Source organism: Acomys minous, assembly GCF_964271855.1.
Source record: "Acomys minous genome assembly, chromosome: 10".
Taxonomy (NCBI): domain Eukaryota; kingdom Metazoa; phylum Chordata; class Mammalia; order Rodentia; family Muridae; genus Acomys; species Acomys minous.
The window spans coordinates 114,094,449-114,118,227 of record NC_140491.1 but is presented as its reverse complement, the minus strand read 5'-3'; the positions used below and the strand labels follow the sequence as shown (position 1 = coordinate 114,118,227).

General features: G+C 40.9%; 1 protein-coding gene across 4 annotated transcripts in view; it reads left to right on the top strand.

The window, feature by feature from the left end:
* Positions 1–23,779, top strand: part of CERKL (CERK like autophagy regulator) — a 105,694-nt gene that overhangs the window by 23,978 nt on the left and 57,937 nt on the right. For 3 of the 4 annotated variants that reach the window (XM_084800174.1, XM_084800173.1, XM_084800176.1), the window contains exon 2: positions 18,847–19,089. The exons of the other annotated variant lie outside the window; for it this stretch is intronic. In XM_084800174.1, coding sequence (XP_084656300.1) covers positions 18,847–19,089 — 243 coding nt within the window. The remainder of the gene's footprint in view (positions 1–18,846; positions 19,090–23,779) is intronic. 4 annotated transcript variants of the gene reach the window in all.

The following is a 23,779-nucleotide window of genomic DNA, read 5'->3' as shown; positions in this document are numbered from 1 at the left end:
TAATACTTCTTCTTCAGCCCAACAGGTGGAACTGGCTGTTATCTATCTATTACAGTTAATTTTTAAACCCTTAAATATCACTTCAGATTCTGCTTATGTTGTAGGATCATTTCCAACAATAGATGCGCACCCCTGCACAGTCTAAGCTCCCTGGCTTTGCTGTGGAAGGAGATAAGCAAGCTGATGCATTATCCTGCCCTATTTTTACTTCTCCAGAAGAAAATTGAGGAGGAGTATTACTGCAGATGGATCCACTGAAACATTATGGATTCCTTTTTGTCTCCTTTAGCCCAGCCCATCAAGGACATGCAGCTTATCCTTGTGACTGAACACCTTATTCAGGTGACTCTTCCTAACCCTCAAGTATAAATTGTCTGATGCTCTGAATAAAGCTGGCTACTGCATGAGACTTTAGTCTGCCTCAGTTTTGGCTCTGCTCTCCAAGGTCCATCGGCTAGCTAGGGGAGAAAACAGCACCACAGCTAACTTCATTTAATTCATGTTTTAATTATGTCTTCCATTATTTTCATTCTAAATCTTTTCCTATCTTTTCTTTGTCCATAAACCTCCTCACGGAATCTTCTTATTGAGAGGCTTTTTGTGGTCTCTCTTGGGGAGAAACTGAGGATGCCCTCCTCTGTGAAGCAGCAATTTGAAGTAAGAATCTGATAAGGGTCCTGATATTGCTCACTCCCTCCTGTGCCTCCAACTCTTCCACCCCCACAGCTAATCTACCTCACATCCTCAGGGTGTAATCTAGCAAACCCTTCTGCACAGAGCAAACACTAAAATTTGAAGCTGGATTATTGATGGAAGAGACACTTCTTGTCTCTATAACTTACGAATATAAAACTTATGCTTTCTAAATAACCTTTAGGACATTAGGGAGAAATAACAATTCAAGCATAATTCTTTTCGTGAATAAAATCAATTTACTCTTATATTGCTGTTCTCTAAACCAAGGGAAAACAAACCACCAGGCAGCCAAAGTGGTCCAGGAGTGCTCTGGGTAGGCAGATCCCCGATGACAAGGGAAGAACCTGATCCTAGTGGCTCAGAAGGTGACTTCAGTGGCAGGGATGCAAGTCAGCTAGCTCCTCCATGTTCTCCTCTGCCTCCTGTAAGGATGTCACCCTCCCTGAGGGTTCACCTCAAGAATGCCCTCCCCCTTTAACATGGCTAAGACACAGAGCCTGAGAAAGCATCTCTGCATCCTTTCTGAAATGGTTTTGGAATGAATTATCTCTTCAGGGGGAGCTTCTAAGTAGGATGATTCAATAGCCAGATCTTTTGTGGAACAATCCAGGGAGTGAGCAGTCCTGTTGGTTTTTCTGACAGGTATGTGGTACCTGGTAGTCACTAGTCCCAGACACCATTTCCAGAACTGCTCTCCTCTTACCTTCTGGGTTCTCTTGGCTTCCTTTCCAGAACTATGTCTTCTGCTGAATTTTCTTGGCATTTTAAAAAAATAGGGCAATCCACTTCTATTTCAAGTTTTCTTTCTTTGTTATTCATTTTTCTCTTTTTATTTTTCTAAAATTTATTTATTTATTTACTTACTTTATATCCTGATTGTAGCCTTATCTCTCTTCTCCTCCCATTCCCATTCTCCTCCCCCCATCCCCTACTCAGATAAGGGGAGTGCCCCCCCCATCACACCAGCACATCAAGTCACATCAGTACTTAGTGCATATTCTTCCCCTGTGGCCTGGCAAGATAACCCACCAAGGGGAAGTGACCGACAGGCAGGCAACAGAGTCCATGTCAGAGACAACCCCCTCTCTTTCTAGGGGGCACACATGATAGCCAAGCTGTCCACCAGCTACATATGTGTAAGGGGCCTAGGTCGAGTCCATACATGGTCCTTGGTTGGTACGTCAGTCTCTGTAAGTGCCCCTGGGCCCAGGTTAGTTGGCTCTGTTGGTCGTCTTGTGGAGCTCCTGCCCTTCCCCCATTTTATTCTTCCCCCCACTCTCTCACAAGACTCCCTGTTTTCCACCCAATGTTTGTCTGTGAGTCTCAGCATCTGTTTTTATATACCACTGGATGGAACCTCTCAGACAACAGCTATGCTAGGCTCCCATCTGCAAGTATAGCGGAATACTGAATAGTGTCAGGGGTTGACTCTCTCCCATAGGGTGGGTCCAGGTTGCACCAGGCATTGGTTGGACATTCCCTCAACCTCTGCTATATTTTTATTCCTGTACATCTTGGAGGCAGGGTGCATTTGGGTCAAAGTTTTTGTGGATGGGTTGGTGTTCGCCTCCCTTCACTTGGAGTCCAGTCTCGTTAGAGGACGGCCTCTTCAGTTAAAATTCAGATACTTGCTAATATGGTGTTTATAAGGCCCTGGATGGCATCTTATAATTAAATATTAGTATTCTTGAAAGAAACGTTAACATTACCCAGTCAAGGCAGGAGTGAGATATTTCAGTCTGTAAATTGTTTACTCTGAAAAACTTATTCTGTTATCTTTATTTCAAGCATCTCTCAATTTTTGGTCCATTGCAGGGGCTTCTCCTAAACCAATAAAGTTAGCTTTAAAACAATAAACTCTAGGCCTGCAGAAGATGACTCAGTTTGTAAAGTGCATGCTGCACAAGTGTAATGATCTGAGTCTTATCCCTAGGTTATATGTAAAAATGCTGGACATGATGGCATATGCTTGTAGTTCACACAAGGGGAAAGTGGAGACAGGAGGATCTCTGGAGCCTGACACATCAGCACAGCCTAATCAGCAAGCCCCAGGCTCTAGGAAGAGTCTTTCTCAATAACAACCAAAACAAGGTGGAGAGCTCCTGAAGAATAGACACCTAAGGTTGTCCTTTGGAACACACACACACACACACACACACACACACACACACACACACACACATACACGAGAGAGAGAGAGAGAGAGAGAGAGAGAGAGAGAGAGAGAGAGAGACAGAGAGACAGAGAGACAGAGACAGAGAGAGACAGAGAGAGACAGAGAGAGACAGAGACACAGGGAGAGGCATTATAGAAGCATATGTACACACAAGAATATACACATGTATTTATATGCACACAAGCATATGTACACATACATAAGTATCTGTGTTCACATGGAATCATTTGTACCATCAATGTACAAGTATAAACACACACACAAATCACATCTCACTTGAAGATGGTCTTTTGTTGAAGACGATGTGAGCAGTTTGAAGATCACACCCCATTATTGCAAACAAGTACTATTTGCTTGGTGGTAGTTAAGCAAGCACTTACTAATATTAGAAATATCAGAAATACTTAATGGGTCTTCTGTAAGTGAATGATTCATGCATTATGTCTTCTAATGCCTTGTAATATAACCAGTTGAGTTCTGTTATTGATCTGTTATTGATTTGACATGTGGCCGTAAGTCATGTCTGAGAGTAATTTAATCCTCACTTGGCATTTTAACATTTATTTGGATCCTTTACATTGAAGAACTCATTTGTCGCTAAAGAAAATGAAGATAATAACTTATTGCAGTGTCATTTGTCTTATTTTGGCTGACAATTCACAGGGGAGAGCTGGGCATGAGAGGCATTATAATAAGAATCACTCTTCTTTCTGCAGTCAGAAAAATCTGACGTACTTCTAGAAATTATTCATCTTTCCCTTCCTTGTAGCTTCAGGACCATAGTTGGAGTTGAATTGCTAAATTATTTTAAGGAAATAAAATAAATCGTTTACTTATAGTCGGTTGCCTTTACTATTTGTATAGAATTTTTCAGAACACTTTAAGTATCTTAAGAGAGATAGAAGAGTAGAAATCCTGGCATGGTTCTGCTCCTGATTCACTGGCTAAAATCCCTCTTCAAACAGGAGTTCTGCTTCTTTGCCTTTCTCTCAAAGACTCGATAGAGCAGATGCCATTTCATCTGTCATCTGTCTATCTATCTATCTATCTATCTATCTATCTATCTATCTATCTATCTATGTATCTATGTATGTATCTATGTATCTATGTATGTATGTATCTATCTATCTACCTACCTATCATGTATCTATCAGTATCTATCATCTATCTATCTACCCATCTGTCTGTCTATCTAACTATGCAACTTTACTTCTTATTTTACATTTCAGAGCAGCACTTTATTTTGAGGAACCATACGGTAGCAATGGTATTACAAAAGATAATGAAACCAAATACTAAATGTCCATGGCAAGTTGGCTTGCAGATTTTAATGTGAGGTCAATACTTTGAAGGCCTTTCTTTCTGATTGCAGTGGCTTATATTTAGGAGTGTTCTTGTTAGTGAAATAAAAGCCTCTTTAGCCACACAGGCACAGGTGGGCATCTTGGTAGCAAGCCCCATGCAGTGCGGCACATGGCACAGCCCCACATGGGGGAAAGAGCATGCAGCTTGAGCGAGGAGTCATTTTATGGCTACTTTACTGTAGATTTGTGGTTTCCTTTTTCTTTTCTTTCTTTTTCATAGAAAAGCCTTTATTATCTGAGATAGTTAAAGAATATAGCATTTAAAAATTAATGTTTATTATTTCTTTAAAGTAGGCAAGAGGAATCCTAGAACCTATTTAGAAAACAGAGTTCTCCCACCCGCCCCTTGCTATCTATATAAATGATATTTTTGACTCTGTCCTTTATAATGTTGGCACCCTGTGCATATTAGATGTAATCAGGGCTGAAAGGAAACTTGAATCCATCTGGAAGCAATAAACTTTTCTAAAAGACTGCACAGTGTTATTTAATCCTGTGACTTCTCACTGTGAGTGAAATTAAGGTTTGATGCAGTTGTGTCACATCGTATTGATATCAAATTTATCTTTCTAAAAAAACTGACAGTAGTATTACAGCCCAGAGGAGAAGATGGCTTTCTGAAACCCTATAAGCCATTTTATGTCCATCACTTGCTAAATAGCCCAGCTAAACATATATAAGAAGTTATCTAGAGTATTTGCTTTCTTTAAAATTTTACATTATCAAGTAGTACTTTCTTGTCCCTATTTTTATTGTTAGCTTCTTATTGTAATACTGTATGTTAGAGATTATGTAAAGAACTTGTAGAAAAAAAACTATTTTCAAGCTATTTAACTTGGAATACATAAATATCATGCTTGTAAGATTAAGTTACAAATATCAAACTCAATTTTATTACCAGACTCTTTGAATTCTTTAAGCATTTTTCAAAGAAAAAATTGATCTCTAGTTTCATTATAAAATGACTCTTAAAATGTCATTTTATTTTAAATGTGTGGGTAGGGGCTAAAATGTTTCATGTAAATAAGAGTTTAGATTATACCAATTCATTAGCTCAATACTGAAACTTTATTTTAAAAATTTATTAACATATATTAAATCATATTTTTAAAAAATTTTCTAGGTTGAAACCAACTGAAATTGAAAATATTAGAGTTGGGGAATTTGACTACATCTTATAGATAATTTTCTGATGATTTTTTTTTCTTAGTGAATCATTCATATTGCATTTACTTGGCATTTTTCAATGTCAGAAACAAATCAAAACCTAAATATATTTGTCATTGATAAGCTTTTAATGGTAGAAATGAAATAAAAACTCATATTGTGCAAATGCTTAGTGTATTAAAAGCAAACAAGAATTTTGTCTCAAATATCAGGTTGGGTTAAAAAATAACATGATAAGAAATATTCTTATCACTTCTTGCTTGCCTATGTTTCCGTATGTCTTTGGCTTACAAATACTAATCAGGTGGCAAATAACTAAATATGAATATGTTTATATGGTCATGGTGAACATGATGTTTGCTTTGGATGTTCAATGTATGTGGCTTCTGGAGATCTCTCATTTCTCTTCATCCTTCCTGTCTTCCACCATCTTAGCCACACAGTGGTTTGTTTACCCACAGTTTTTTTTTAAATAATAACACATTTTTATTGAAAATTAAAAATAATTCCTATTACATCTCATTTTCTATCCCATCCCATGCATCCTCCCATTCCTCCCTCCCTCCCACTTTCACCCCAATCCCCCTTCCCTATGACGGTGGCTGTGGGGGACCTCCTCCCCCTGAATATGGTGCTAGGGTATCAAGTCTTTTCTTGGTAGTCTGCTATCCTTCCTCCGAGTGCCATTGGGCCTCCCCAACAAAGGGACATGGCACCAGACCCACAGTTTTGTCTCCTTATTAGGGAGGGCTCCAGAGGGCAGGCACCAGGAGAATGCTTATGCCTCTTTTCTAGCACTAACTTGTGGTCAGAATTTCGACATCCTTCTCCTGGCTGGTTTGGCCCAGAGGTGAACACCATTCTGGTTCAAAGCCCAGTCCTCTAAGTAAAAACTGCTACTGCTTCCATCTCTCTGGCCTGGCTCCGCTGCCTTCCAACAATGCAAATCCACTGGCCTGGAAGAGCTAGCCTGTCTGGTAACTTCTTAGGCTCAAATGAAAGTCTTAAGGGGAAAACTACATGAAAGGAAGATAAATCGCGTCCTTTAGTGTTTTTAACTAGCAGAGCCCTCTGGGTAATGTAGAGGGACTTATGATATTGTCACTGTGAGTGCTGGAAAGCCAAGGGACAATTAGCTTGCACTGGCATCACATTGGTTGACACTAATGCATCGTTGAAAGCAAAGAAAATATGACTAGCCATGAGGTCTTCCCAAAAGATGAGGAGTGAGCTGGCTTGGACTGTAGAGTGGAAGTGCTTGCTAAGCTCTAAGCCCACGTGCACACTGCCTTCCTCAGAGTCCACCATAGCTGAAATGTAAAATGTTCCCATGAACACATGTGTTTTGTTTCAACACTTGGTTCCCAGGTGGAGTCTCTATTTGGGGAGGTTTCAGGACATTTAAGAAGGGTTCTAACTAGAGGAAGCGGGTCACTGGAGGGCAGTGTGCTAGCAGCCTTTATAGTACGGCTCAGCTGGCTTCTGTCCCGATGATCACCCTATTTGCTGACTGTAGACCCGAGGTAGCCAAAGTGTGGGCTACCCGCATGTCTTTGCTGTCACAATGGACCATGTTCTTTACACTGTAAGTCAAAACAAATCTAATTCCCTCAGTTTGATTCTATCCGGCATCCATTCACAGTGCTGGAAAAGTAGCTAATGTACACTGTAAGAGAAGGACATGTTATCATTGTAACAGATCCAGGCTAACAAATTGAAGGGCTCAAACCTTTGGAACTCCTATCTGTCCATAAGGTCAAACTACAAAAGTAATAGCACTTTAATATAGAAAAGAATTACCTGAAATACAGTAAATGATCGAACATATTAAAACAAAAGAAGAATAAAGCTTTTGTGCTTGCCTTAAACTACTACATCCTCATTTAGCCCTAACTGGCATAAGTTTTGAATCATTTGGTTACTGTGAAAAATGAATACAGAAAATGCACACACTGCCACAGGTAACCTCTGATGTGTGGCTGTTGAGTAGTTCTGGGCTGTAAGACTCAGAAGGACTCAGCAATGAGGGATATTCCCGGGGCCAATGGCTTAATGAGATGGGAGAGTTAATGTTTGAATAGGCTAGAGTCAAGGAGGCATTGCATTTGCCAGGAAATGAAGGAGCAAAGGTTCAGAGGTGGGCGTGCACGTGTGTGACTAAGGTCCATCCCATTCACCTCTGTGCTTACTGTCAGCATTTATTGGGAGACCAACCCATTTGCGAAGCACCGAGGGAAGTGCTAGGATACAGGAGGTGGAGATGAAGATAAACACGGACACACTGCCAGAGGCTCATGGGCTATGCATATGACAGTCATCCGGTGTGCTATCAGTCACCAGTGTGTACGACTTGAAAAACATATATGAACTGATAAGGCCAAACAAATAGCTTGATTATGAGATTAGAGCGACCCCATTATGGTCATATCTTCCGTGAGTGTCGTTTGTGGAGCCCTCCATCCTTGAGTTTATCAATGCTTCTATTAAGGGATAGAGATGGAAGTGACACAGGGAAGACCACAGGTAGACAATTATGAGCACAATAAGTTAAGTGATAAATGGTCCCAGCAGAATGGGCACGTGAGTACCCTTCCTGAAGGAATGACAAAGCCCGATCATGTTGCATAAAATCACTCTATAAATCTGAAATAACTTGAAGTGTTGATAATTCACCAGATTTAATATATAAAAGAAACCTGCATCACACTAAAAAAAAAAAAAAGTACCAATAAAACCGTTACAAAGTGACAGAAGCTAAAAGCATGCTCTTTAGGTTGTGTCTCGAGGTCATTCCAAATATATACACATATATACCAAGGTTTCTTAAGCTTTGATTTGAGGCAAATTAAACTATTGAAAACCGCCAAGAGATGCTATTTATATAAGTTATATCACTGATGTTTGTTATATTGTAAAGACACTTTAAAATATTAATTAAAAAGACTGGGACTATAGTTCAGCAGTGAAGTGTTTGCTGGCCCTAGACTGGATACCCAGTATCATAGAAAAATAAAAATAATAGTATTTTATAGTAATAAACCTACTACATGTTTATATATGTATATATGTATGATACATATTTAAGATACTTTGCTAAATCATATAATCACAGTGCCACTGTTTTCGCTATCTCATAGTTTTAGGACTCTAACATCTGGTGGGATAGGAAAGAGTTGGCCTCTCCTGTTTCTGCTTCAGTCTGCTGTGGATGCTGTGGTTGGTGTAGGAGAGGAGACTCCAGCTTTGCTGAAGTGTAGGAGAGGGAAATGCTTCACACTAGCCCATACCCACCGTGCCGAGACCACAGCAGAGCACACTGAGGACTGGCTTCTTACAGGCGAATTATAATGTAGCATCCGAACAGCTTCAAGTGCTTGATCTCATCTGCTGTTTCAGCAGACCATGCATTATCTGTCTAATGTCCACGTTGGCCATTCGGAAAACTCGGCTTCTGTACTATAGATTTACAACACTAATATATTTTATTGTAAAATACTTCTAAGTCAAATGTGCTAGTAATTCTTGCCAACCTCTCCAGAAGTTTCCCTTTAGATGGGATGCGGTAAAACCCTTTGCAGAACATCCATCTTTTAGAAAGCCCTGAGTGATTTCCCTCAGAATCCTGTGTTTTATTATAGATAATCCGTTCAGTTGTTTTCTTTGGCCAGCTTTTTTTTTTCTTCATTTTCCAGAGACTGTTTGGCAAATAGCTATGACCAAATGCGATAGCCTTCACTGTCTGTAGGTCTTTTGCTCAGGCTGGCCTTGAACTCTTTATGTCACCAAGAATAACCTTTAATTTCTCATCTCCCTGCTTTCACCTCCTGGGTGCTAGGATTGCAAATGTGTCCTTCCATACCTGTTTCTGTGCAGCTGGGGCTTAACCCAGGGAGGGCCCCACTTAAGCTAAGCAAGCGCTCTCCCTGCTGAGGTGCATTACCAGGCAGTTGGTCTTCTATGTAAAGATTATGTCCCACGATAAATGGGAAGGTCAGTGGCAGCTCAGGTGATGTCAGGGCCATCAGTCACTGTGTTTGCGGTAGTGGTGCCTTATGTACACTTGGCATATGAGGTCTAAAATTTAATAAACAGTTTTCTTTGCTCACCAAGAACCATTAATGGAGAATGCAGGAGATTATTAGTCACACTCAATGGTTCTTGTCCGTAGCTGTGCCAAAAGCGGGTGCTTAGCCACTCTTGGTCTTGCACAAGTACATCCATGGCCATGGCAGGCAGTGGAGTTCAGTCTCCCTTAGCAGCATAGAAACGTGTGTTTCTTGTGCCCTAGACGTCTACCACTGAGAGCTATTGAGGGGGCTGTTTGGTTTCTCTTGAGAATTTAAATGACTTACTTTGCCTATTCCCCTCATGTATCTGCCTGTATAGGACTGAAAGTATAGGCATATATATATATATATATATATATATATATATATATATATATATATATTTTTTTTTTTTTTAAATTAGTGCCAGAGATGTAGAGAAAACTCTCTCAGAACTGGCGAAGGTATCTGGAGCGTAAATAAACAATATAGCAAGAAATAGCATTAGCACAGAGGATTGTGTGGTACTGCAGTCAAAGCCCAAGTTTTGTTTCTGTTTATGATTTTTTAACCAATACTTTATTTTCTAATGCCAGTTTTGTGATAATTATGATTAAATGTAGGCTGTGGTTTTTAATTACTTCATTTTGGGTGTGTTGTTCTGAATAAAGAACTGGCATTTTTTTTTTGGCATTTTTATCTGTATTTTAAAATCCAAGCAACAGGAGAATATTTACATTTTCTTGACTTTTCATTAATTCATTGTGAACTTGATGCAAAAGTGCCGTTACATCCTCCAGTGTTTAAGATCTTCAGAGACATATTTGGGGTGCTTATACTTGACCGAAAGAAATAAGCAGAAAGAAACCTACAGGTAGAAGTATCATCAATAGTAAATTTGTCTAGTAAAACTCTAAGGCCGACAGTGGACTGGGGATTTCTGGTGCTTCTCTCAAAATAACATGGAAGTTTCCTAATCTTTTTACTAGATAAGAATGCTGGTCTCCACGGCTCCCTTTTGCTGTGCATGTGTGTTTGGGGTGTGAGAGCCTCTGTCAGCACACGCTAAGCCATGTTCTCCAGGAGAGCACTACATTGAGGCAGGTTTTCAGCTGACTACAGGATCGGCCCTATTTGTCTAAACCCTAGTTTAACCTAATTATTAACAATTACGTTGTGTTTTCTTCTTACAATTAGAGTGTATTCAAATTTATTGGTCCCCTGCTTCACAGATTTATCTCAGTATGTGGTGTATTCAAACAGAATTTTGTATTTTTAATTAGGGGATTAGATAAGTAATTCTGAAGAGCCAAAAAAAAAAAAAAAAACCCACCAAAACTGTTAGGCATCACATTGCCTAACCATCTAATATGCACTGTGTGTGTGTGTGTGTGTGTGTGTGTGTGTGTACACACACGCACGCGTGGCTGCCTGTGTGTGTCCAGGGTGTTGTGTGGAAGCCATCTCTCCAGCAGGCTGTTTTTCAGGCAGCGTTTAAAAAAGTGGACATGTGGGGGAACTGTGAGCACAATTAGCACCAGGCAGATAAACCCAGCTTTAATCCTGTTTACGGTCCGCATCAGGCAGATGTGCCAAGATTGAGGCAGACAAGCCCTGGGCTTACAGTAATATTTTTAAAAGTGCCACTCACCGTCCTATTTTTGTTAAACCTTTGCTCAATATCCTTAAGCATCATTGGCTTTGCTCTCCTTATTTGCCACCATAACCCACTTTGAGCAGGTCCTGCTTTGCTCTCATGGTGACAGGGTAACCTGCCAGGAAAGGTTATCTTTATTCCCTGTAATTAAATTGGCTCCCCCTCCCCCAAGAAGATACAATAGGAAGTGGGTGCCGAATTAAATAAATAGCGTGCTATCCAATAGACGCATACTTAAATCCCTTGCAAGAACAGATGGTCCCAGTATCTCTGTAAGTAATGTGAGAGGACAGTTAGTGTTCTGAAGCGACTAGCAACAACCAATATGATGCTAACGAGCCAATAGATTTCAAATAATAACCCACATGCCACCAAGCAGAGCTGTGCACGGCCTTTGAGGAGTTAACGTTAGTAGCCTGCAGAGTGGTGCCTGTGCTTATATCTTCTGATGTCAAATATGAGCTTATGTATAAGGTTTTACTCCAGCGTCTCCACAACAAAAGTGCCACTTATCCTTAAGGCAAAGAAAAGCCATATTTAAAAGACATGCCCAGAAGTCAGAGAGCGGTGCCTCTCTTTGGAACTCTACTTCACAGGCCAGTTATATTAGATTGTTCTAGGAAATACGACCTTCATCTGTAATTATGAAAACATTTGCTTTCCTTGTGACAGAAACTGATACTGTCTTGGGAGTGGCCAGTATGAATCAGTGCAGCCACTCTGGAGAGGGAAATCCAAGCAGAGATTTGGGAATTAACCCCTTTGTTCAGCTCTTAAAATAGCTCACTTATTTTCAAAAGCCTCTTTCTGATTCATTTTGTAGAATAAAAGGAATCCAAGTCATTCTTAAAATAATCCTTAGAGAATGGTGGTCAATCTTTATAGAATCAAAATTTCTTTCGTTCTCTTTACTCGCGTTTGTTATATTTGTATATCCTAAGAATGTCCGAAGGGTGTCCTGGAGTGGTGGGTGAGGAGAAATAATGACCCAAGATTTTCAGTTTATCCCATCAGATAATCTCCAGAAACTTTAGCTTGTCTTGAGGCTAGCCTGAGGGCTTTCCACTGGGAGCTGGGAGAAGACCTTCATTAACCTCACATCTAGGAGGCTGGGGTTTTGTCACCCAGAGCCAGCAGATGTACTGACTATTGCTTACAAATGTCAAAAAACTAAAAAGTACAGCCAATCGCAACCCACTCTGATGATTAAACATTCAGGTCGAAGCCTTAAGATAAAAATATTTCAAAGGCAAGCACACAGAATTTTAACATGCTTTTTTGGATCCATCTTTTACACAAAACAATAATCTTCTGCTACACCAACAGATTTCATGAAACCCACACGCTCTTATTGCACACGTAAGTTGTTTCCAAGGTTTATCTATATGATGCTTGGGGGAACTTTCTTTTACCTCAGCTGTATTTATTATTTATTCTTTTGGAGTCAATTCTGAAAAATACATTCCTGCATCAGAACCACACATTTCCCTCCTTCCTTCCTCTCCTCTCCTTCCTCCCCTTCCTCCTCTTCCTCTCCTCCCTTCCCCTCCTCTCCCCTGCTCTTTTTTCCCTCCCTCCCTCTCTCCCTCCCTCCCTCCTACCTTCATGGTGCATGTCCCAGGGTACCATGTAGAGTCCAGAGGAGAGTTTTCAGGAGTTGCTCAGAATTCCTTGCCAGCCTTAGTAGGAAGCCTCTTTCCCCACTGAGCCATCATGCCCCCAATTTCCCCATTTCTACACTTAAAATTACAGTACTGCTGATTACTGGATGGGAAAGCTAATGAAGATTTGTAAGGAAAACCCAATCTCATGTTTTGCTCTTGATCTTTTTTTTCCCAGTGAACTCAGTTTTTTATTTTATTTATTTTTAATATATTTTATTAATTTATTCATATTATATCTAAATTGTTTTCCCATCCCTTGTATCCTCCCATTTTCCCCTTACTCCTCTCCTCTATGACTGTGACTGAGGGGGACTTCCTCCCCCTGTATATGCTCACAGGGTATCAAGTCTCTTCTTGGTAGCCTGCTATCCTTCCTCTGAGTGCCACCAGGTCTCCCCATCCAGGGGATGTGGTCAAATATGGGGCACCAGAGTTCATGTGAAAGTCAGTCCCCACTCTCCACTCAACTGTGGAGAACGTCCTGTCTGTTGACTAGATCTGGGTAGGGGTTCCAAGTTTACTGCACGTATTGTCCTTGGCTGGTGCCATAGTTTGAGCAGGAGCCCTGGGCCCATCATAATGTTCTACTTGTGGGTTTCTAGGACCCTCTGGATCCTTCTGTTTCACCTTTCTCCCTTGCTTCTCTCACCTAGAGTCCCAATAGGAAGTCTTCCCCTCTGTCCCACTTTCCTGGTAAGTGAAGACTTTCATGGGACATGACCCTTGGGCTAGTGTCCAGATATAAGTGAATATATACCATCCTGCTCTCAATCCTATCTGTCTCAAATGGTACCTGGCATTAAGCATCTTCTGCAGTTATTTCTTGAGTTTCTTTCTAAGTAGCCTATAAGCGGGTTTAATATCCCCACCCTGACAATGACTGTGTAACTTTCTTTTGTTGCATGCCTTCTTTCTCCTTAGTGTCAATGTCTTTCTGGATGGGGATACACCAGTGACACTTGTTTAATTAAGAGCTACAGAAGGCAGCCATGACTTTATTCCACCATCCTCCAATTGAAGGAGACTAGGATGGCTTCTGATAATTTTGCTGTTGTGAATACTGCTGCAGTTGACATTTAGAAACCTTTTGATACTCACTCACAACATGCTACTCAGCAGCTACCATTGGTGCACTCTCCCCAGCACCAAAACCACTTCCTTTTAGCTACGCCATCACCCATCCTTATTTTTGATCCCACGCCAATCTAAAAGGCAAAGAGTGGAGTCTTGTTGTTTGAATTTGCATTTCTTTGATTACTAATTAGGTTGAACTCTTTCATATGTTTGTTGGTTGATTTGCATCCCCTCTCTTGTGGAATCCCTGCCCAAGTCTTTCATGTACTTTTCCATGAAAGTGTTGCAAATAACTCTCTTTGACCTTTGCTCTCTTTGTGACTTTTCTTCATGAATCTTTAGGACTTTTAAAGTGATTAAATAAATTTTAGGCCAGGTAAGTTGATCTATGCACGTCTGACTGTTTTGTTATGCTTGGCATATTTCTAACTTAAGGTTATATAAATTTCTAATCTGAAAATATTGCTGTAAATTAATTATGAGATAAGGTTTTATTTTTATCTCTTCAAATGAGTAATAAGTTTCCAATCACCTTCCACTCATTTCCACATAGTTTAGGTCCCACAATAGGCACATTAGTGAATTTTCAAATGTGTAGATATCTTTCTCTGGTCCACTTGTTTCTGTTTCTAGATATTGAAATTATTGCAATTTTGCAAATTATACCTACTGGGAAGGCAATTGTCTTCATTGTGTTTAGATCCCCTTTCTAGCTAATACAGCCTGTTACTCCCAGAGAACTTGCAAATCATTTGAACACACTCTTTGCTCATCCAAACATAAAAAAATTCCATTGGGGTTCTGGCTGGAGTTGTATCATCAATGTTCTTGAACAATGAGACTGTAGACCTGTACGGGATGTAGTCGTGGCGCTTAGCATGTCTCTATTCACTCACTTGCCTCTCAGTGAATTCTTTTTTTTCAGGTAAGAATCATGCACTTACGGTGGTACATCACTCTTTTCTACAAAGTAATTCCCAGGGTTTTCTTTTTTTATTTTTTAATTATTATGATTTATTCATATTACATCCCTATTGTTATCCTCTTGCTCTTATCTTCCAGTTCCCACCCCACGTTGGCAGGGGGAGGGGATCTGGGACTGCCTCTGATACACACACTCTGGTACCAGTGACTTGATCTCTGCCCTTTGGCTGGTGGCCTTTGCAGCACATAGAGGAAGGGGATGCAGGCTACTGTGACGAGTTGAGACCTGATAGGCTGAGGACAGATGGAGGAGGAGCCATCTCCAGAGGTCTAGGGGAGGGGAATAGGGCTTCCTTCCTCATTCAACTCCTGCATCAATTATTGCTAGCTTATTCAAAGGTATATTTTACTGATTGATTAGGAATTTTTTCTTCCCCATTATATCTTCTTGGATGTAGGTATATTTGCATTTTCCTTATATCTAATGATTAAGTTGATTCACATAAATCTTGTAAAACATTATATTATAGCCTGTAATTCAAGTTGAGTTTTCCTTCTCATCAATTATGTCATTTTATTTCTTTTTTAATTTTTTCTTTCTTTCTTTCTTTTTCTTCTTTTTGGTTTTTCGAGACAGCGTTTCTCTGTGTAGCCTTGGCTGTCTTAGACTCGCATTGTAGGCCAGGCTGCCCTCGAACTCACAGGGATCCACTTGCCTCTGCCTCCAGAGTGCTGGGATTAAAGGCGTGCTCCACCACCACCTGGTCGTCATTTTATTTCTTAAGTACTCAGCCAGGGTGTCTAGCACGTGAGCAGTAGCAAGGGTGGTGGTAGGCATTCTTGTTCCTATAAAGGCATCTCTGTTTTTGATTACCAAGTGTGATGTTAGCTATTGGTTAATATTTATGGTCCCAATGTGTGATGTAGAAGAGGTTTAAGAATGATTCTTTAAATAATTAAGCAGAACACAGGCATATTGAAGAATTCAAACTATGTGGTATGAGATTACAAATTAAAATTGTGGGGTTTATCTTTTTTTTTTTCTTAGTGGCTATTTTATTTTCTCCCTTGCTTTTCTACTATTCTTTTCCCCTGGACACATTTCTTGCATGTTTTACTGTATAAAACTAAATGATTAATTAACACAGGTTGTAACCAATATTATAAGAGGTTATTAGCAACACACATAAAAAATGGATCTAATGCCAAGATTATTTGAGATACTCTTACTGATGAGTGACAGCTGAGCAACCAAGAAGAAATTAGGAAAAGAAGTGGGAGGGAACCGCCCTCTCTGTGTATGGCATGTCTATGTATATTATCTGCATGTATACGCTGTTGTGTATGGCATGTCTGCGTATATTGTCTGCATGTGTGCGCTGTTATGTATGGCATATCTGTGTATATTGTCTGCATGTGTGCGCTGTTGTGTATGGCATGTCTGTGTGTATTGTCTGCATGTGTGCACTGTTGTGTATGGCATGTCTGTGTGTATTGTCTGCATGTGTGCACTGTTGTGTATGGCATGTCTGTGTGTATTGTCTGAATGTGTGTGCTGTTGTTTATGGCATGTCTGTGTATATTGTCTGCATATATGTGCTGTTGTGTATGGCATGTCTGTGTATATTGTCTGCATGTATGTGCTGTTGAGTACACATGCATGTGGTGTCAGATGTCAACATGGGGTATCTCCTCTGTTGCTCTCCAGCTTTTTGAGACAGAGTTTCTCACTAACCAGCAGCTCACCAATTTGACTAGATGGATGGCGAGCCAGGAGCTGGGATCCACCTGCCTCTGTCCTCTCCTTCCCAAAAGGCTATAACTGTGCACTGCCTACACCTGGCTTTTATTTAGCTACTGGGTAACTCACATCCTTCTGCTTGTACATCAAGTTCTTTATGATTAAGCCTCAGCCCTCCCCCCAAGCCATGAAATAACAAATCTTAATAAATACAAATGGAAAATAAGAAGATGTTTCACTAAGTGGTTGAATAATAGACTTAGGGGGAAATATCCATAGGTAGGCCAAAACACGTTCCTCACCTGAGTGACATTTACCTGCATCTCCCTAGAAGCACCTCCACATGGAAGACAGGCTTAGCTGTGCAGACAGTTGATCACATAGTCTGTTATGGACCACTGGGTGAAGGTTTCATTGAGCTTTTGATGCACCCGTTTTCCTTCCCCATCTATGAGCTCTGGCTCCCTCACACATTGCAGGGAGTTTGCTCACAGACCCGCTTGCCTGGCACTCAAGCACAGCTCCTAATAAGCTCAGCATGTACAAACATACGACCCCTCTCTGGGGCTGAGCTTAGTTCCCTTTGCAGCGCTGGGGAGTGCTTGCCAAGGGGACACAAACAAGAATCACCTGAGGAAAAGGAATCTCAATTTAGGAATTGCCTTCATCAGATGACTGTTGGCAAGTTGGTGCTGTGCTAGCCAGCCTTCCTCTCCAGGACTCCTTGAGGAACCTCTAAATACTGTTCAGCTATGAGAAACCAAAGCTACTCTCAAAGACACCTGTAGGTTCTGTAAAGCAAAGGAGTCAGGCTGCAGGGATGAGTCAATGGGAAACAGGTTTTAGGATCAAAATACAATGACCAATGTACTTGACTAAGATGAAGAATGTAAAAAGGCATACTGTTGACATAACCAAGCAAGCCAATGGAAATCATGCTGGGACACCATCTTCTAAGATTGGCCCAGGGACTTTCGTCCAGGAGGAATAACTGAGGTAAATACTTTTATGAAATTACCAAGTGTTCTTCAGTTTTCATCTTATTCCCTCACAAGAACACAGAGGAGTTCTGAGGACCGTGGTCTGGGTGTGATGCCCGGTCATCGTGTGTGTGTGTGTGTGTGTGTGTGTGTGTGTGTGTGTGTGTGTGTGTGTGTGTCCCATGTTTAAAGAAAAGGCATTTTGGTCAAACAGTTTCACTCTATCAGTTTAGGTGGTGACTGTAGTAATATGGTTGTCTTACCTTCTTTGCTATGCAATGTCTAGATGCCAGAGAAAACCCCACGGAATCGACCCTGGGAGAGGGCTGATTCTTATGTCCCCAAAAAAAGCTCAGCAGTCAGTTGCATCCAGGCCTGAAACCTGACCCTTCGAAAAGTGACAGATTTGAAAAATGGACTTGAGTTTACCTGATCTCCCTGCTGCCTACCTAATGGTGGAGAAAAGCAATTTTCTTGTCTTGTTTTCAGGAGCTTCCATGTGCTCAGTGAGCAGCAGCCAGACTAGACTCGACTCTGGTTAGGAGAGGAGGCCGTACTCCTTGATGCGGCTTGCAAAGAAGCCTTGGCAATTAAAGGTGCAGAGTGCCTCCATCTTCGTGGTTAAGTTTCTTCCCAGGCTTCAGGGACTCCTGACACTGCTCAGGCATGTCCTCTTATCCTGCATCATGCATGCACAGGCATACACACATATGTATGCTTCTTGGAATACTTTGTTATGTGGGCCTGGCTGATAGAGATGCTGGCTCTTTTTTATGTCCCCATGAATGGCCCTGCTTGTTTTAAATGCCTTGGGAGTAGCGTGATCCCTCTGAGGCTTCCTTTGAAGCCTTGCAAGACCCACAGCAGCCTTCAGTCGCTCACTAATGCGGCCCTCTGAATTCTGTGCCCTGCTTTGCCCTAAATAGTTGCTTTCTGCTTTCATAGCATACGCACACATGTGGCTTCAGCGGTAATGCATCTTTCCTTTAGTAAGCCATCATAAACTCAGGATGACTCAGCATCATCATAGACTTACCATGAGCAAAGTCAGTGTTTTCCATAAGTAATGCTAATTTATTACTAAAATGTTGCTTTGTTTATACATTGGGTGTCTTTAAGATTCTGAAGGTCATAAGTGTGCAACAGGCACTCTTGCCATACACTTCAGTTTTTCGCTATCCTTGGGGAAAGCTGACTTAACTTTTTTTCTCCCATTCCCACCTCATGCAGGGACTGAGGTAAAAAAGGCAAAAGCATAAGATCCCAAGTGATAAAGGCTCTGTGGGTTTCAGTTGTTCTTCCTACACTCCTACTGGAGAAGCGGGGGTTTTGAATGAGCCTTTCATTTCTCTGTTAGGTGGCTCCACGTGTGATCTGCTGGGCAAAGAAGAGTCCCTGGAACTTGAGGATATATTCTCTGTGAGGCTGAAGAGGCGCTGTTCCGTAAAGCAGCCTGGCAGAGGCACGCTGTTGGGCATCACACTTTTCATCTGCTTGAAGGAGCCCCAAAACAAATTAAAGGACTCTACCCTTGATCTTATTAACTTAAGTGAAGACCACTGCGGCATATGGTTCCAACAGTTTAAGAAAATTTTGGAAGGTAAGTACTCATCACAGGAACATTCAATGAATGCAGGCCCCCTTGATCCAGGTAAGTGTCATCACATGTCGGGGGCTGGAGATCTGACTCAGTGGTTAAGAGCGCTGGCTAGTCTTCCAGAGGACCCAGCACTCACATGATGGCTCACACACATCTGTAACTCCAATTCCAGGAGATCTGAGGCCCTATTCTGACCTTCACGGGCACCAGGAATGCACACGGTACACAGACATACATGCAGGCCAAACACTCATACTCATAAAAATAAAAATAAGATGATTTTTAAAATCACAAGTTATTTTTCTCTGAATTTCTCTTTGAACATTTGATTGTACTTTCTGTTTCTAGTCTTATTTTCATCCTGAGGGGCATCATGTATCTTGTCAGGTGTTTCTTATATCAGCTGGGAAAATCATTTAATTTTTCCATTTACTTTGTCAATGTGACTGACATAGTATAGTGATTGATAATTGTGTATTCAACTATCTTTCCATTCATTAATAAATCTCACTTTGTCATAAAACAGAATTCTTTCACTACGCTATTGGATAAATTTGGTACAACTTTAAGAATTCTTCCATAAGTATCCATAAAAAGTATTATCTTTAGGTTTTTGGTGATACCATTGTTTGATTTTGCCATCTGAGTAATCCTGATCTTATAAAATGAATTCTAAATTAACTTTTGAATAGCCACATTTATGAAGAAGTTTTGGAAATTCTAAGTAAGACAGACTTATTTTATTTATATGTATAAGGGCTTTGTCTGCATTTATATATGTGCGGCGTGTGCATGCAGTGCCCCTAGAAGCCAGATAAGGGCATTTAGATCCCCTCAAATTGCACTTACAGTTACAAGGCAGTGAGTTGCCTTGTTGGGTGCTGAGAACCAAACCCAGGTTATCTTGATCATTGAGTAATCCTTCCAGCCCCATAACAAGTTTTAAAATAATTTAATTGCATTTAAAAATTTAAAATTTTATTATTTTTATATATGTGTGCATTTTCAGTATGTGAGTGTGGATGTGCACGCCACAGCTTAGGTGTGGCGGTCAGAGGACAACTCTACGCAATTGGGTCTCTCCTTTCTCCTTCACGTGGGTTCTGGGGCTAGAACTCAGGTAGGCAGGAACAGGGGAGCACCTGTTCCTACTGACATGCCTTGCCAGCCCTGTGAGTTATTTTTAGAATCTTCTTTGTACTAACTCACATCTCTCTTGAGCATATTTTAGAACTGACTTGCCTCCTATCCACACATGGTGAGGAAAGTATATTTATGTGCTGGACACTTTCCCGAAGGCTAAGGCCTGAGTGTGTTTGCGAGAGTAATGGATTTAGTGTGTTCAGAATTTTGAAGTGACATTTTTATAGTTTTTGTTTTGTTTTTTAATTATTCATTTATTTATTTACTTTTATATTGTTTATTTTTTACTTAAAAAATTAATGTATTCATATTACATCTCAATTGTTATCCCATCCCTTGTATTCTCCCATTCCTCCCTCCCTCCTGCTTTCACACTATTCCCCTCCCCTATGTACATCCTATTGGGACTCTAGGCAAGAGAAGTATGGATAATGGGGAAATAGAATGATCCAGAGGGTCCTAGAAACCTACAAGAAGAACACTATGATGGGTGGATCTGGGCCCAGGGGTCCTGCTCAAACTATGGCACTAACCAAGGACAATACGTGCAGTAAACTTCGAACCCCCACCCAGATCTAGCCAATGGACAGGACATTCTCCACAGTTGAGTGGAGAGTGGGGACTGACTTTCACATGAACTCTGGTGCCCCATATTTGACCATGTTCCCTTGATAGGGAGGCCTGGTGACACTCAGAGGAAGGATAGCAGGCTAACAAGAAGAGACTTGATACCCTATGATCATATACAGGGGAGGAAGTCCCGCTCAGTCATTTTTATATTTTGAATGCAAAAACTTAACCATTCTGCCCTTCCAGTGAACGTACCTAATTAAAACATTTTACTTGGAGATTATATAGATTATTTTCCCATTGGCCCATTTTAATTTTTTATCAGATTGAACAGTGCTGAAGTAGCTGGAGTGGTTGATGCAGTTTGGGCTTGGGTAACAGCATTGCGTACGAGGCAGAAAGCAGGTCATAATGACATCAGGAGCTCCAGCCCCAGCAGCACTGATCCACAATATCGTATGGACACACACTGGCCTATGGTGTATCTGCTAAGCATCTGTCCATAGCCAGTGAGCTGAAGTGAGTGCTCTGAGCCTGGGAGACTCTGCTTCTCCTCAGCCCTTTATGATCTCCCTTCCTAGAGAGCGGGAGCACACAGAGGCCAGAATTTGGTTCATCTGTCTACAAACAAAGAAAAATTGTGTCCCAAACTAAAAAGTATCTATTGTGATGGATTTCTTTTTCAAGGCTATTATTTTAAATTTCTCTCAAAAGATCTCAGTTAATTTACTAGCATGAGTAGGTAGACGACCAATACAATATGAATGTGTCATTTGCTTAGGAGAGCGGACCTCTTTCCTGTGCCGAAGGTCTGAGAACTCTCCCAGAGGGTTGCGGGCAACTCTGACGTATCTCACCCACAAACTGAACAGCAAGCAAGCACAGGACATCCAGGCAAGCCTCAATTTGGTAAAAGTAATTTTTTTAGGAGGACAGACTTATTAAAACCCAAACAAAATGCCTCTGAGAACACTGTCCACATATTTAGTTTAATGAACGATGTTTTAGCTTGATCTATGCTTAAAAATCTAGTCAAACTGCAGAGATAAATAAACCACACATCTTTGTCAAACAGCCTCTGGGGAGCTCATTCTGTACTTTTGATTTAGATAAGAGTGGGAAACAGTGAAGTACAGAGGGTCATTTTCTCTAGCTTGCTCCTGGAGTGTAGAATTACTTTGCTCATTGAGAGCAAATAAATTACTGTCTAAAACCAACCAGTGCAGACAAGAAGGGTTGAAAGCCTCTGATGAGAGTGAAAAACCTAAACAAGATGGAAGTGTCAGCTCCGTTTCTGCGTCCAGGGCCCAGAACACCCAGTGGGGGCCAGCTTCCTGTACCACTGAAGGCAGACTGGATCATCTCCTGTAAGGGCATGTCTGAGGCTGCAAAACTCTCTGCCATTATATGGGACCTCTCTTCTCAAGCTTACTATCCAACACCCTTCCTTTCAGATCTATATAACCCATGCATTCATAAAGGGCGTGTCCTCTGAAAATCAATAGAGTTGGCTCAGGCCTCTTCCACAAGTGGTGGAGGAGGTGTGTCCTCCCTAGGCTCTGCGGGCCTGTTGACCAGCTCTTTGTGATCTTCCCTGGTTTGCTTTCCCTGGAGTTAGGTTTGTGTATGCGTCGCCTTCCTGTCTTCTATCTGCCATTCCTTACCTCTGACACAGTGCTTGGGTTTGGGCAGAGACTGATTGTTCATTGGTTACACCCCTGCCCAGTTTTCCCTATCTAAAGAGTTTATTGTTTGTAGAAAATTTGGGAGGTGACAGAAATTTTGCATTTCAAAAATGTATATAACTTCCAGTTAAATGTCAGAGAACCATAATTTAAATCCAAATACAAAGATCTTACCTCTAACTGGGTTAAGCTAGTAAAAACAAGTTGTTCTTAAACATGGCATTGAATTCAAGTTTATTTTGAATTTTGTCCTGATTGAACAAGTAGATTTTTTTTTATTGCCAGCACTTACAACTCCCTCCTCTTGTTCCTCTAAGGAGAAAAACACGGAGGCACTCTAGCCTCAAGTGGGTGTTCCTTTAGTCTTAATTAATCTAATAATTACAATTTTATATAGTTCTGACACTGTGTTATTTCTAAATATGAACAATTATACTTGGAATCTGAGTGAGGAATAAGATGTGATAAGATTTTAAGGAAAAGTTGGCAGCAGTAGCTAGAAGAAAAAAAGCAATATCAAATACTTGAGATTTGAAAACTAATTAACATTGACTAAATAATTACAGGTTTATAAATATAAAAGAACACTTTTCCTTTTAATCTAAAAGTCAATTAACTTCACTCTTGACCCAGTTTTTTCAGCACATTTGCACAGAGCATCTTTTACCTTCCTTCTGTTCTGTGTTCTTGAGACAAGGTTTACACAGCTAACCTTGAACTCACGCTCTCCTGTTCGGAGCCTCCCCATTGCTAGGGTGACAGGTATGTGTCCCCACAGCCAGCTTCCTGCTCAACATGGAGTCATAGAAGACTTCTCATAACTTTATGACTAGTAAACAGTGTAATTCACTCACGTGACACACTTCATGCACCAGGCTCTGCTGTGCGTTGGAAACAAACAGAAAACGCCCAAACACCCATCAGAATGGCTAAGATCAAAAACTCAGGTGACAGCACATGCTGGCAAGCACGTGGAGAAAGGAGAACACTTCTCCATTGCTCATGTGAGTGTAAACTTGTACAACCACTTTGGAAATCAATCTGGCTCTTTCTCAGAAAACTGGGAGTAGTGCTACCTCAAGACCCAGCTATCCCACTCCTGGGCATACACCCCAAAGATGCTCCACCATACAACAAGGACATTTGCTCAACTATGTTCATAGCAGCCTTGGTCGCAATAGCCAGAATCTGGAAACAACCTGGATGTCCCTCAACCAAAGAATGGATAAAGAAACTGTGGTATATTTACATAATGGAATATTAAAGACAAGGAGATCTTGAAATTTGCACTA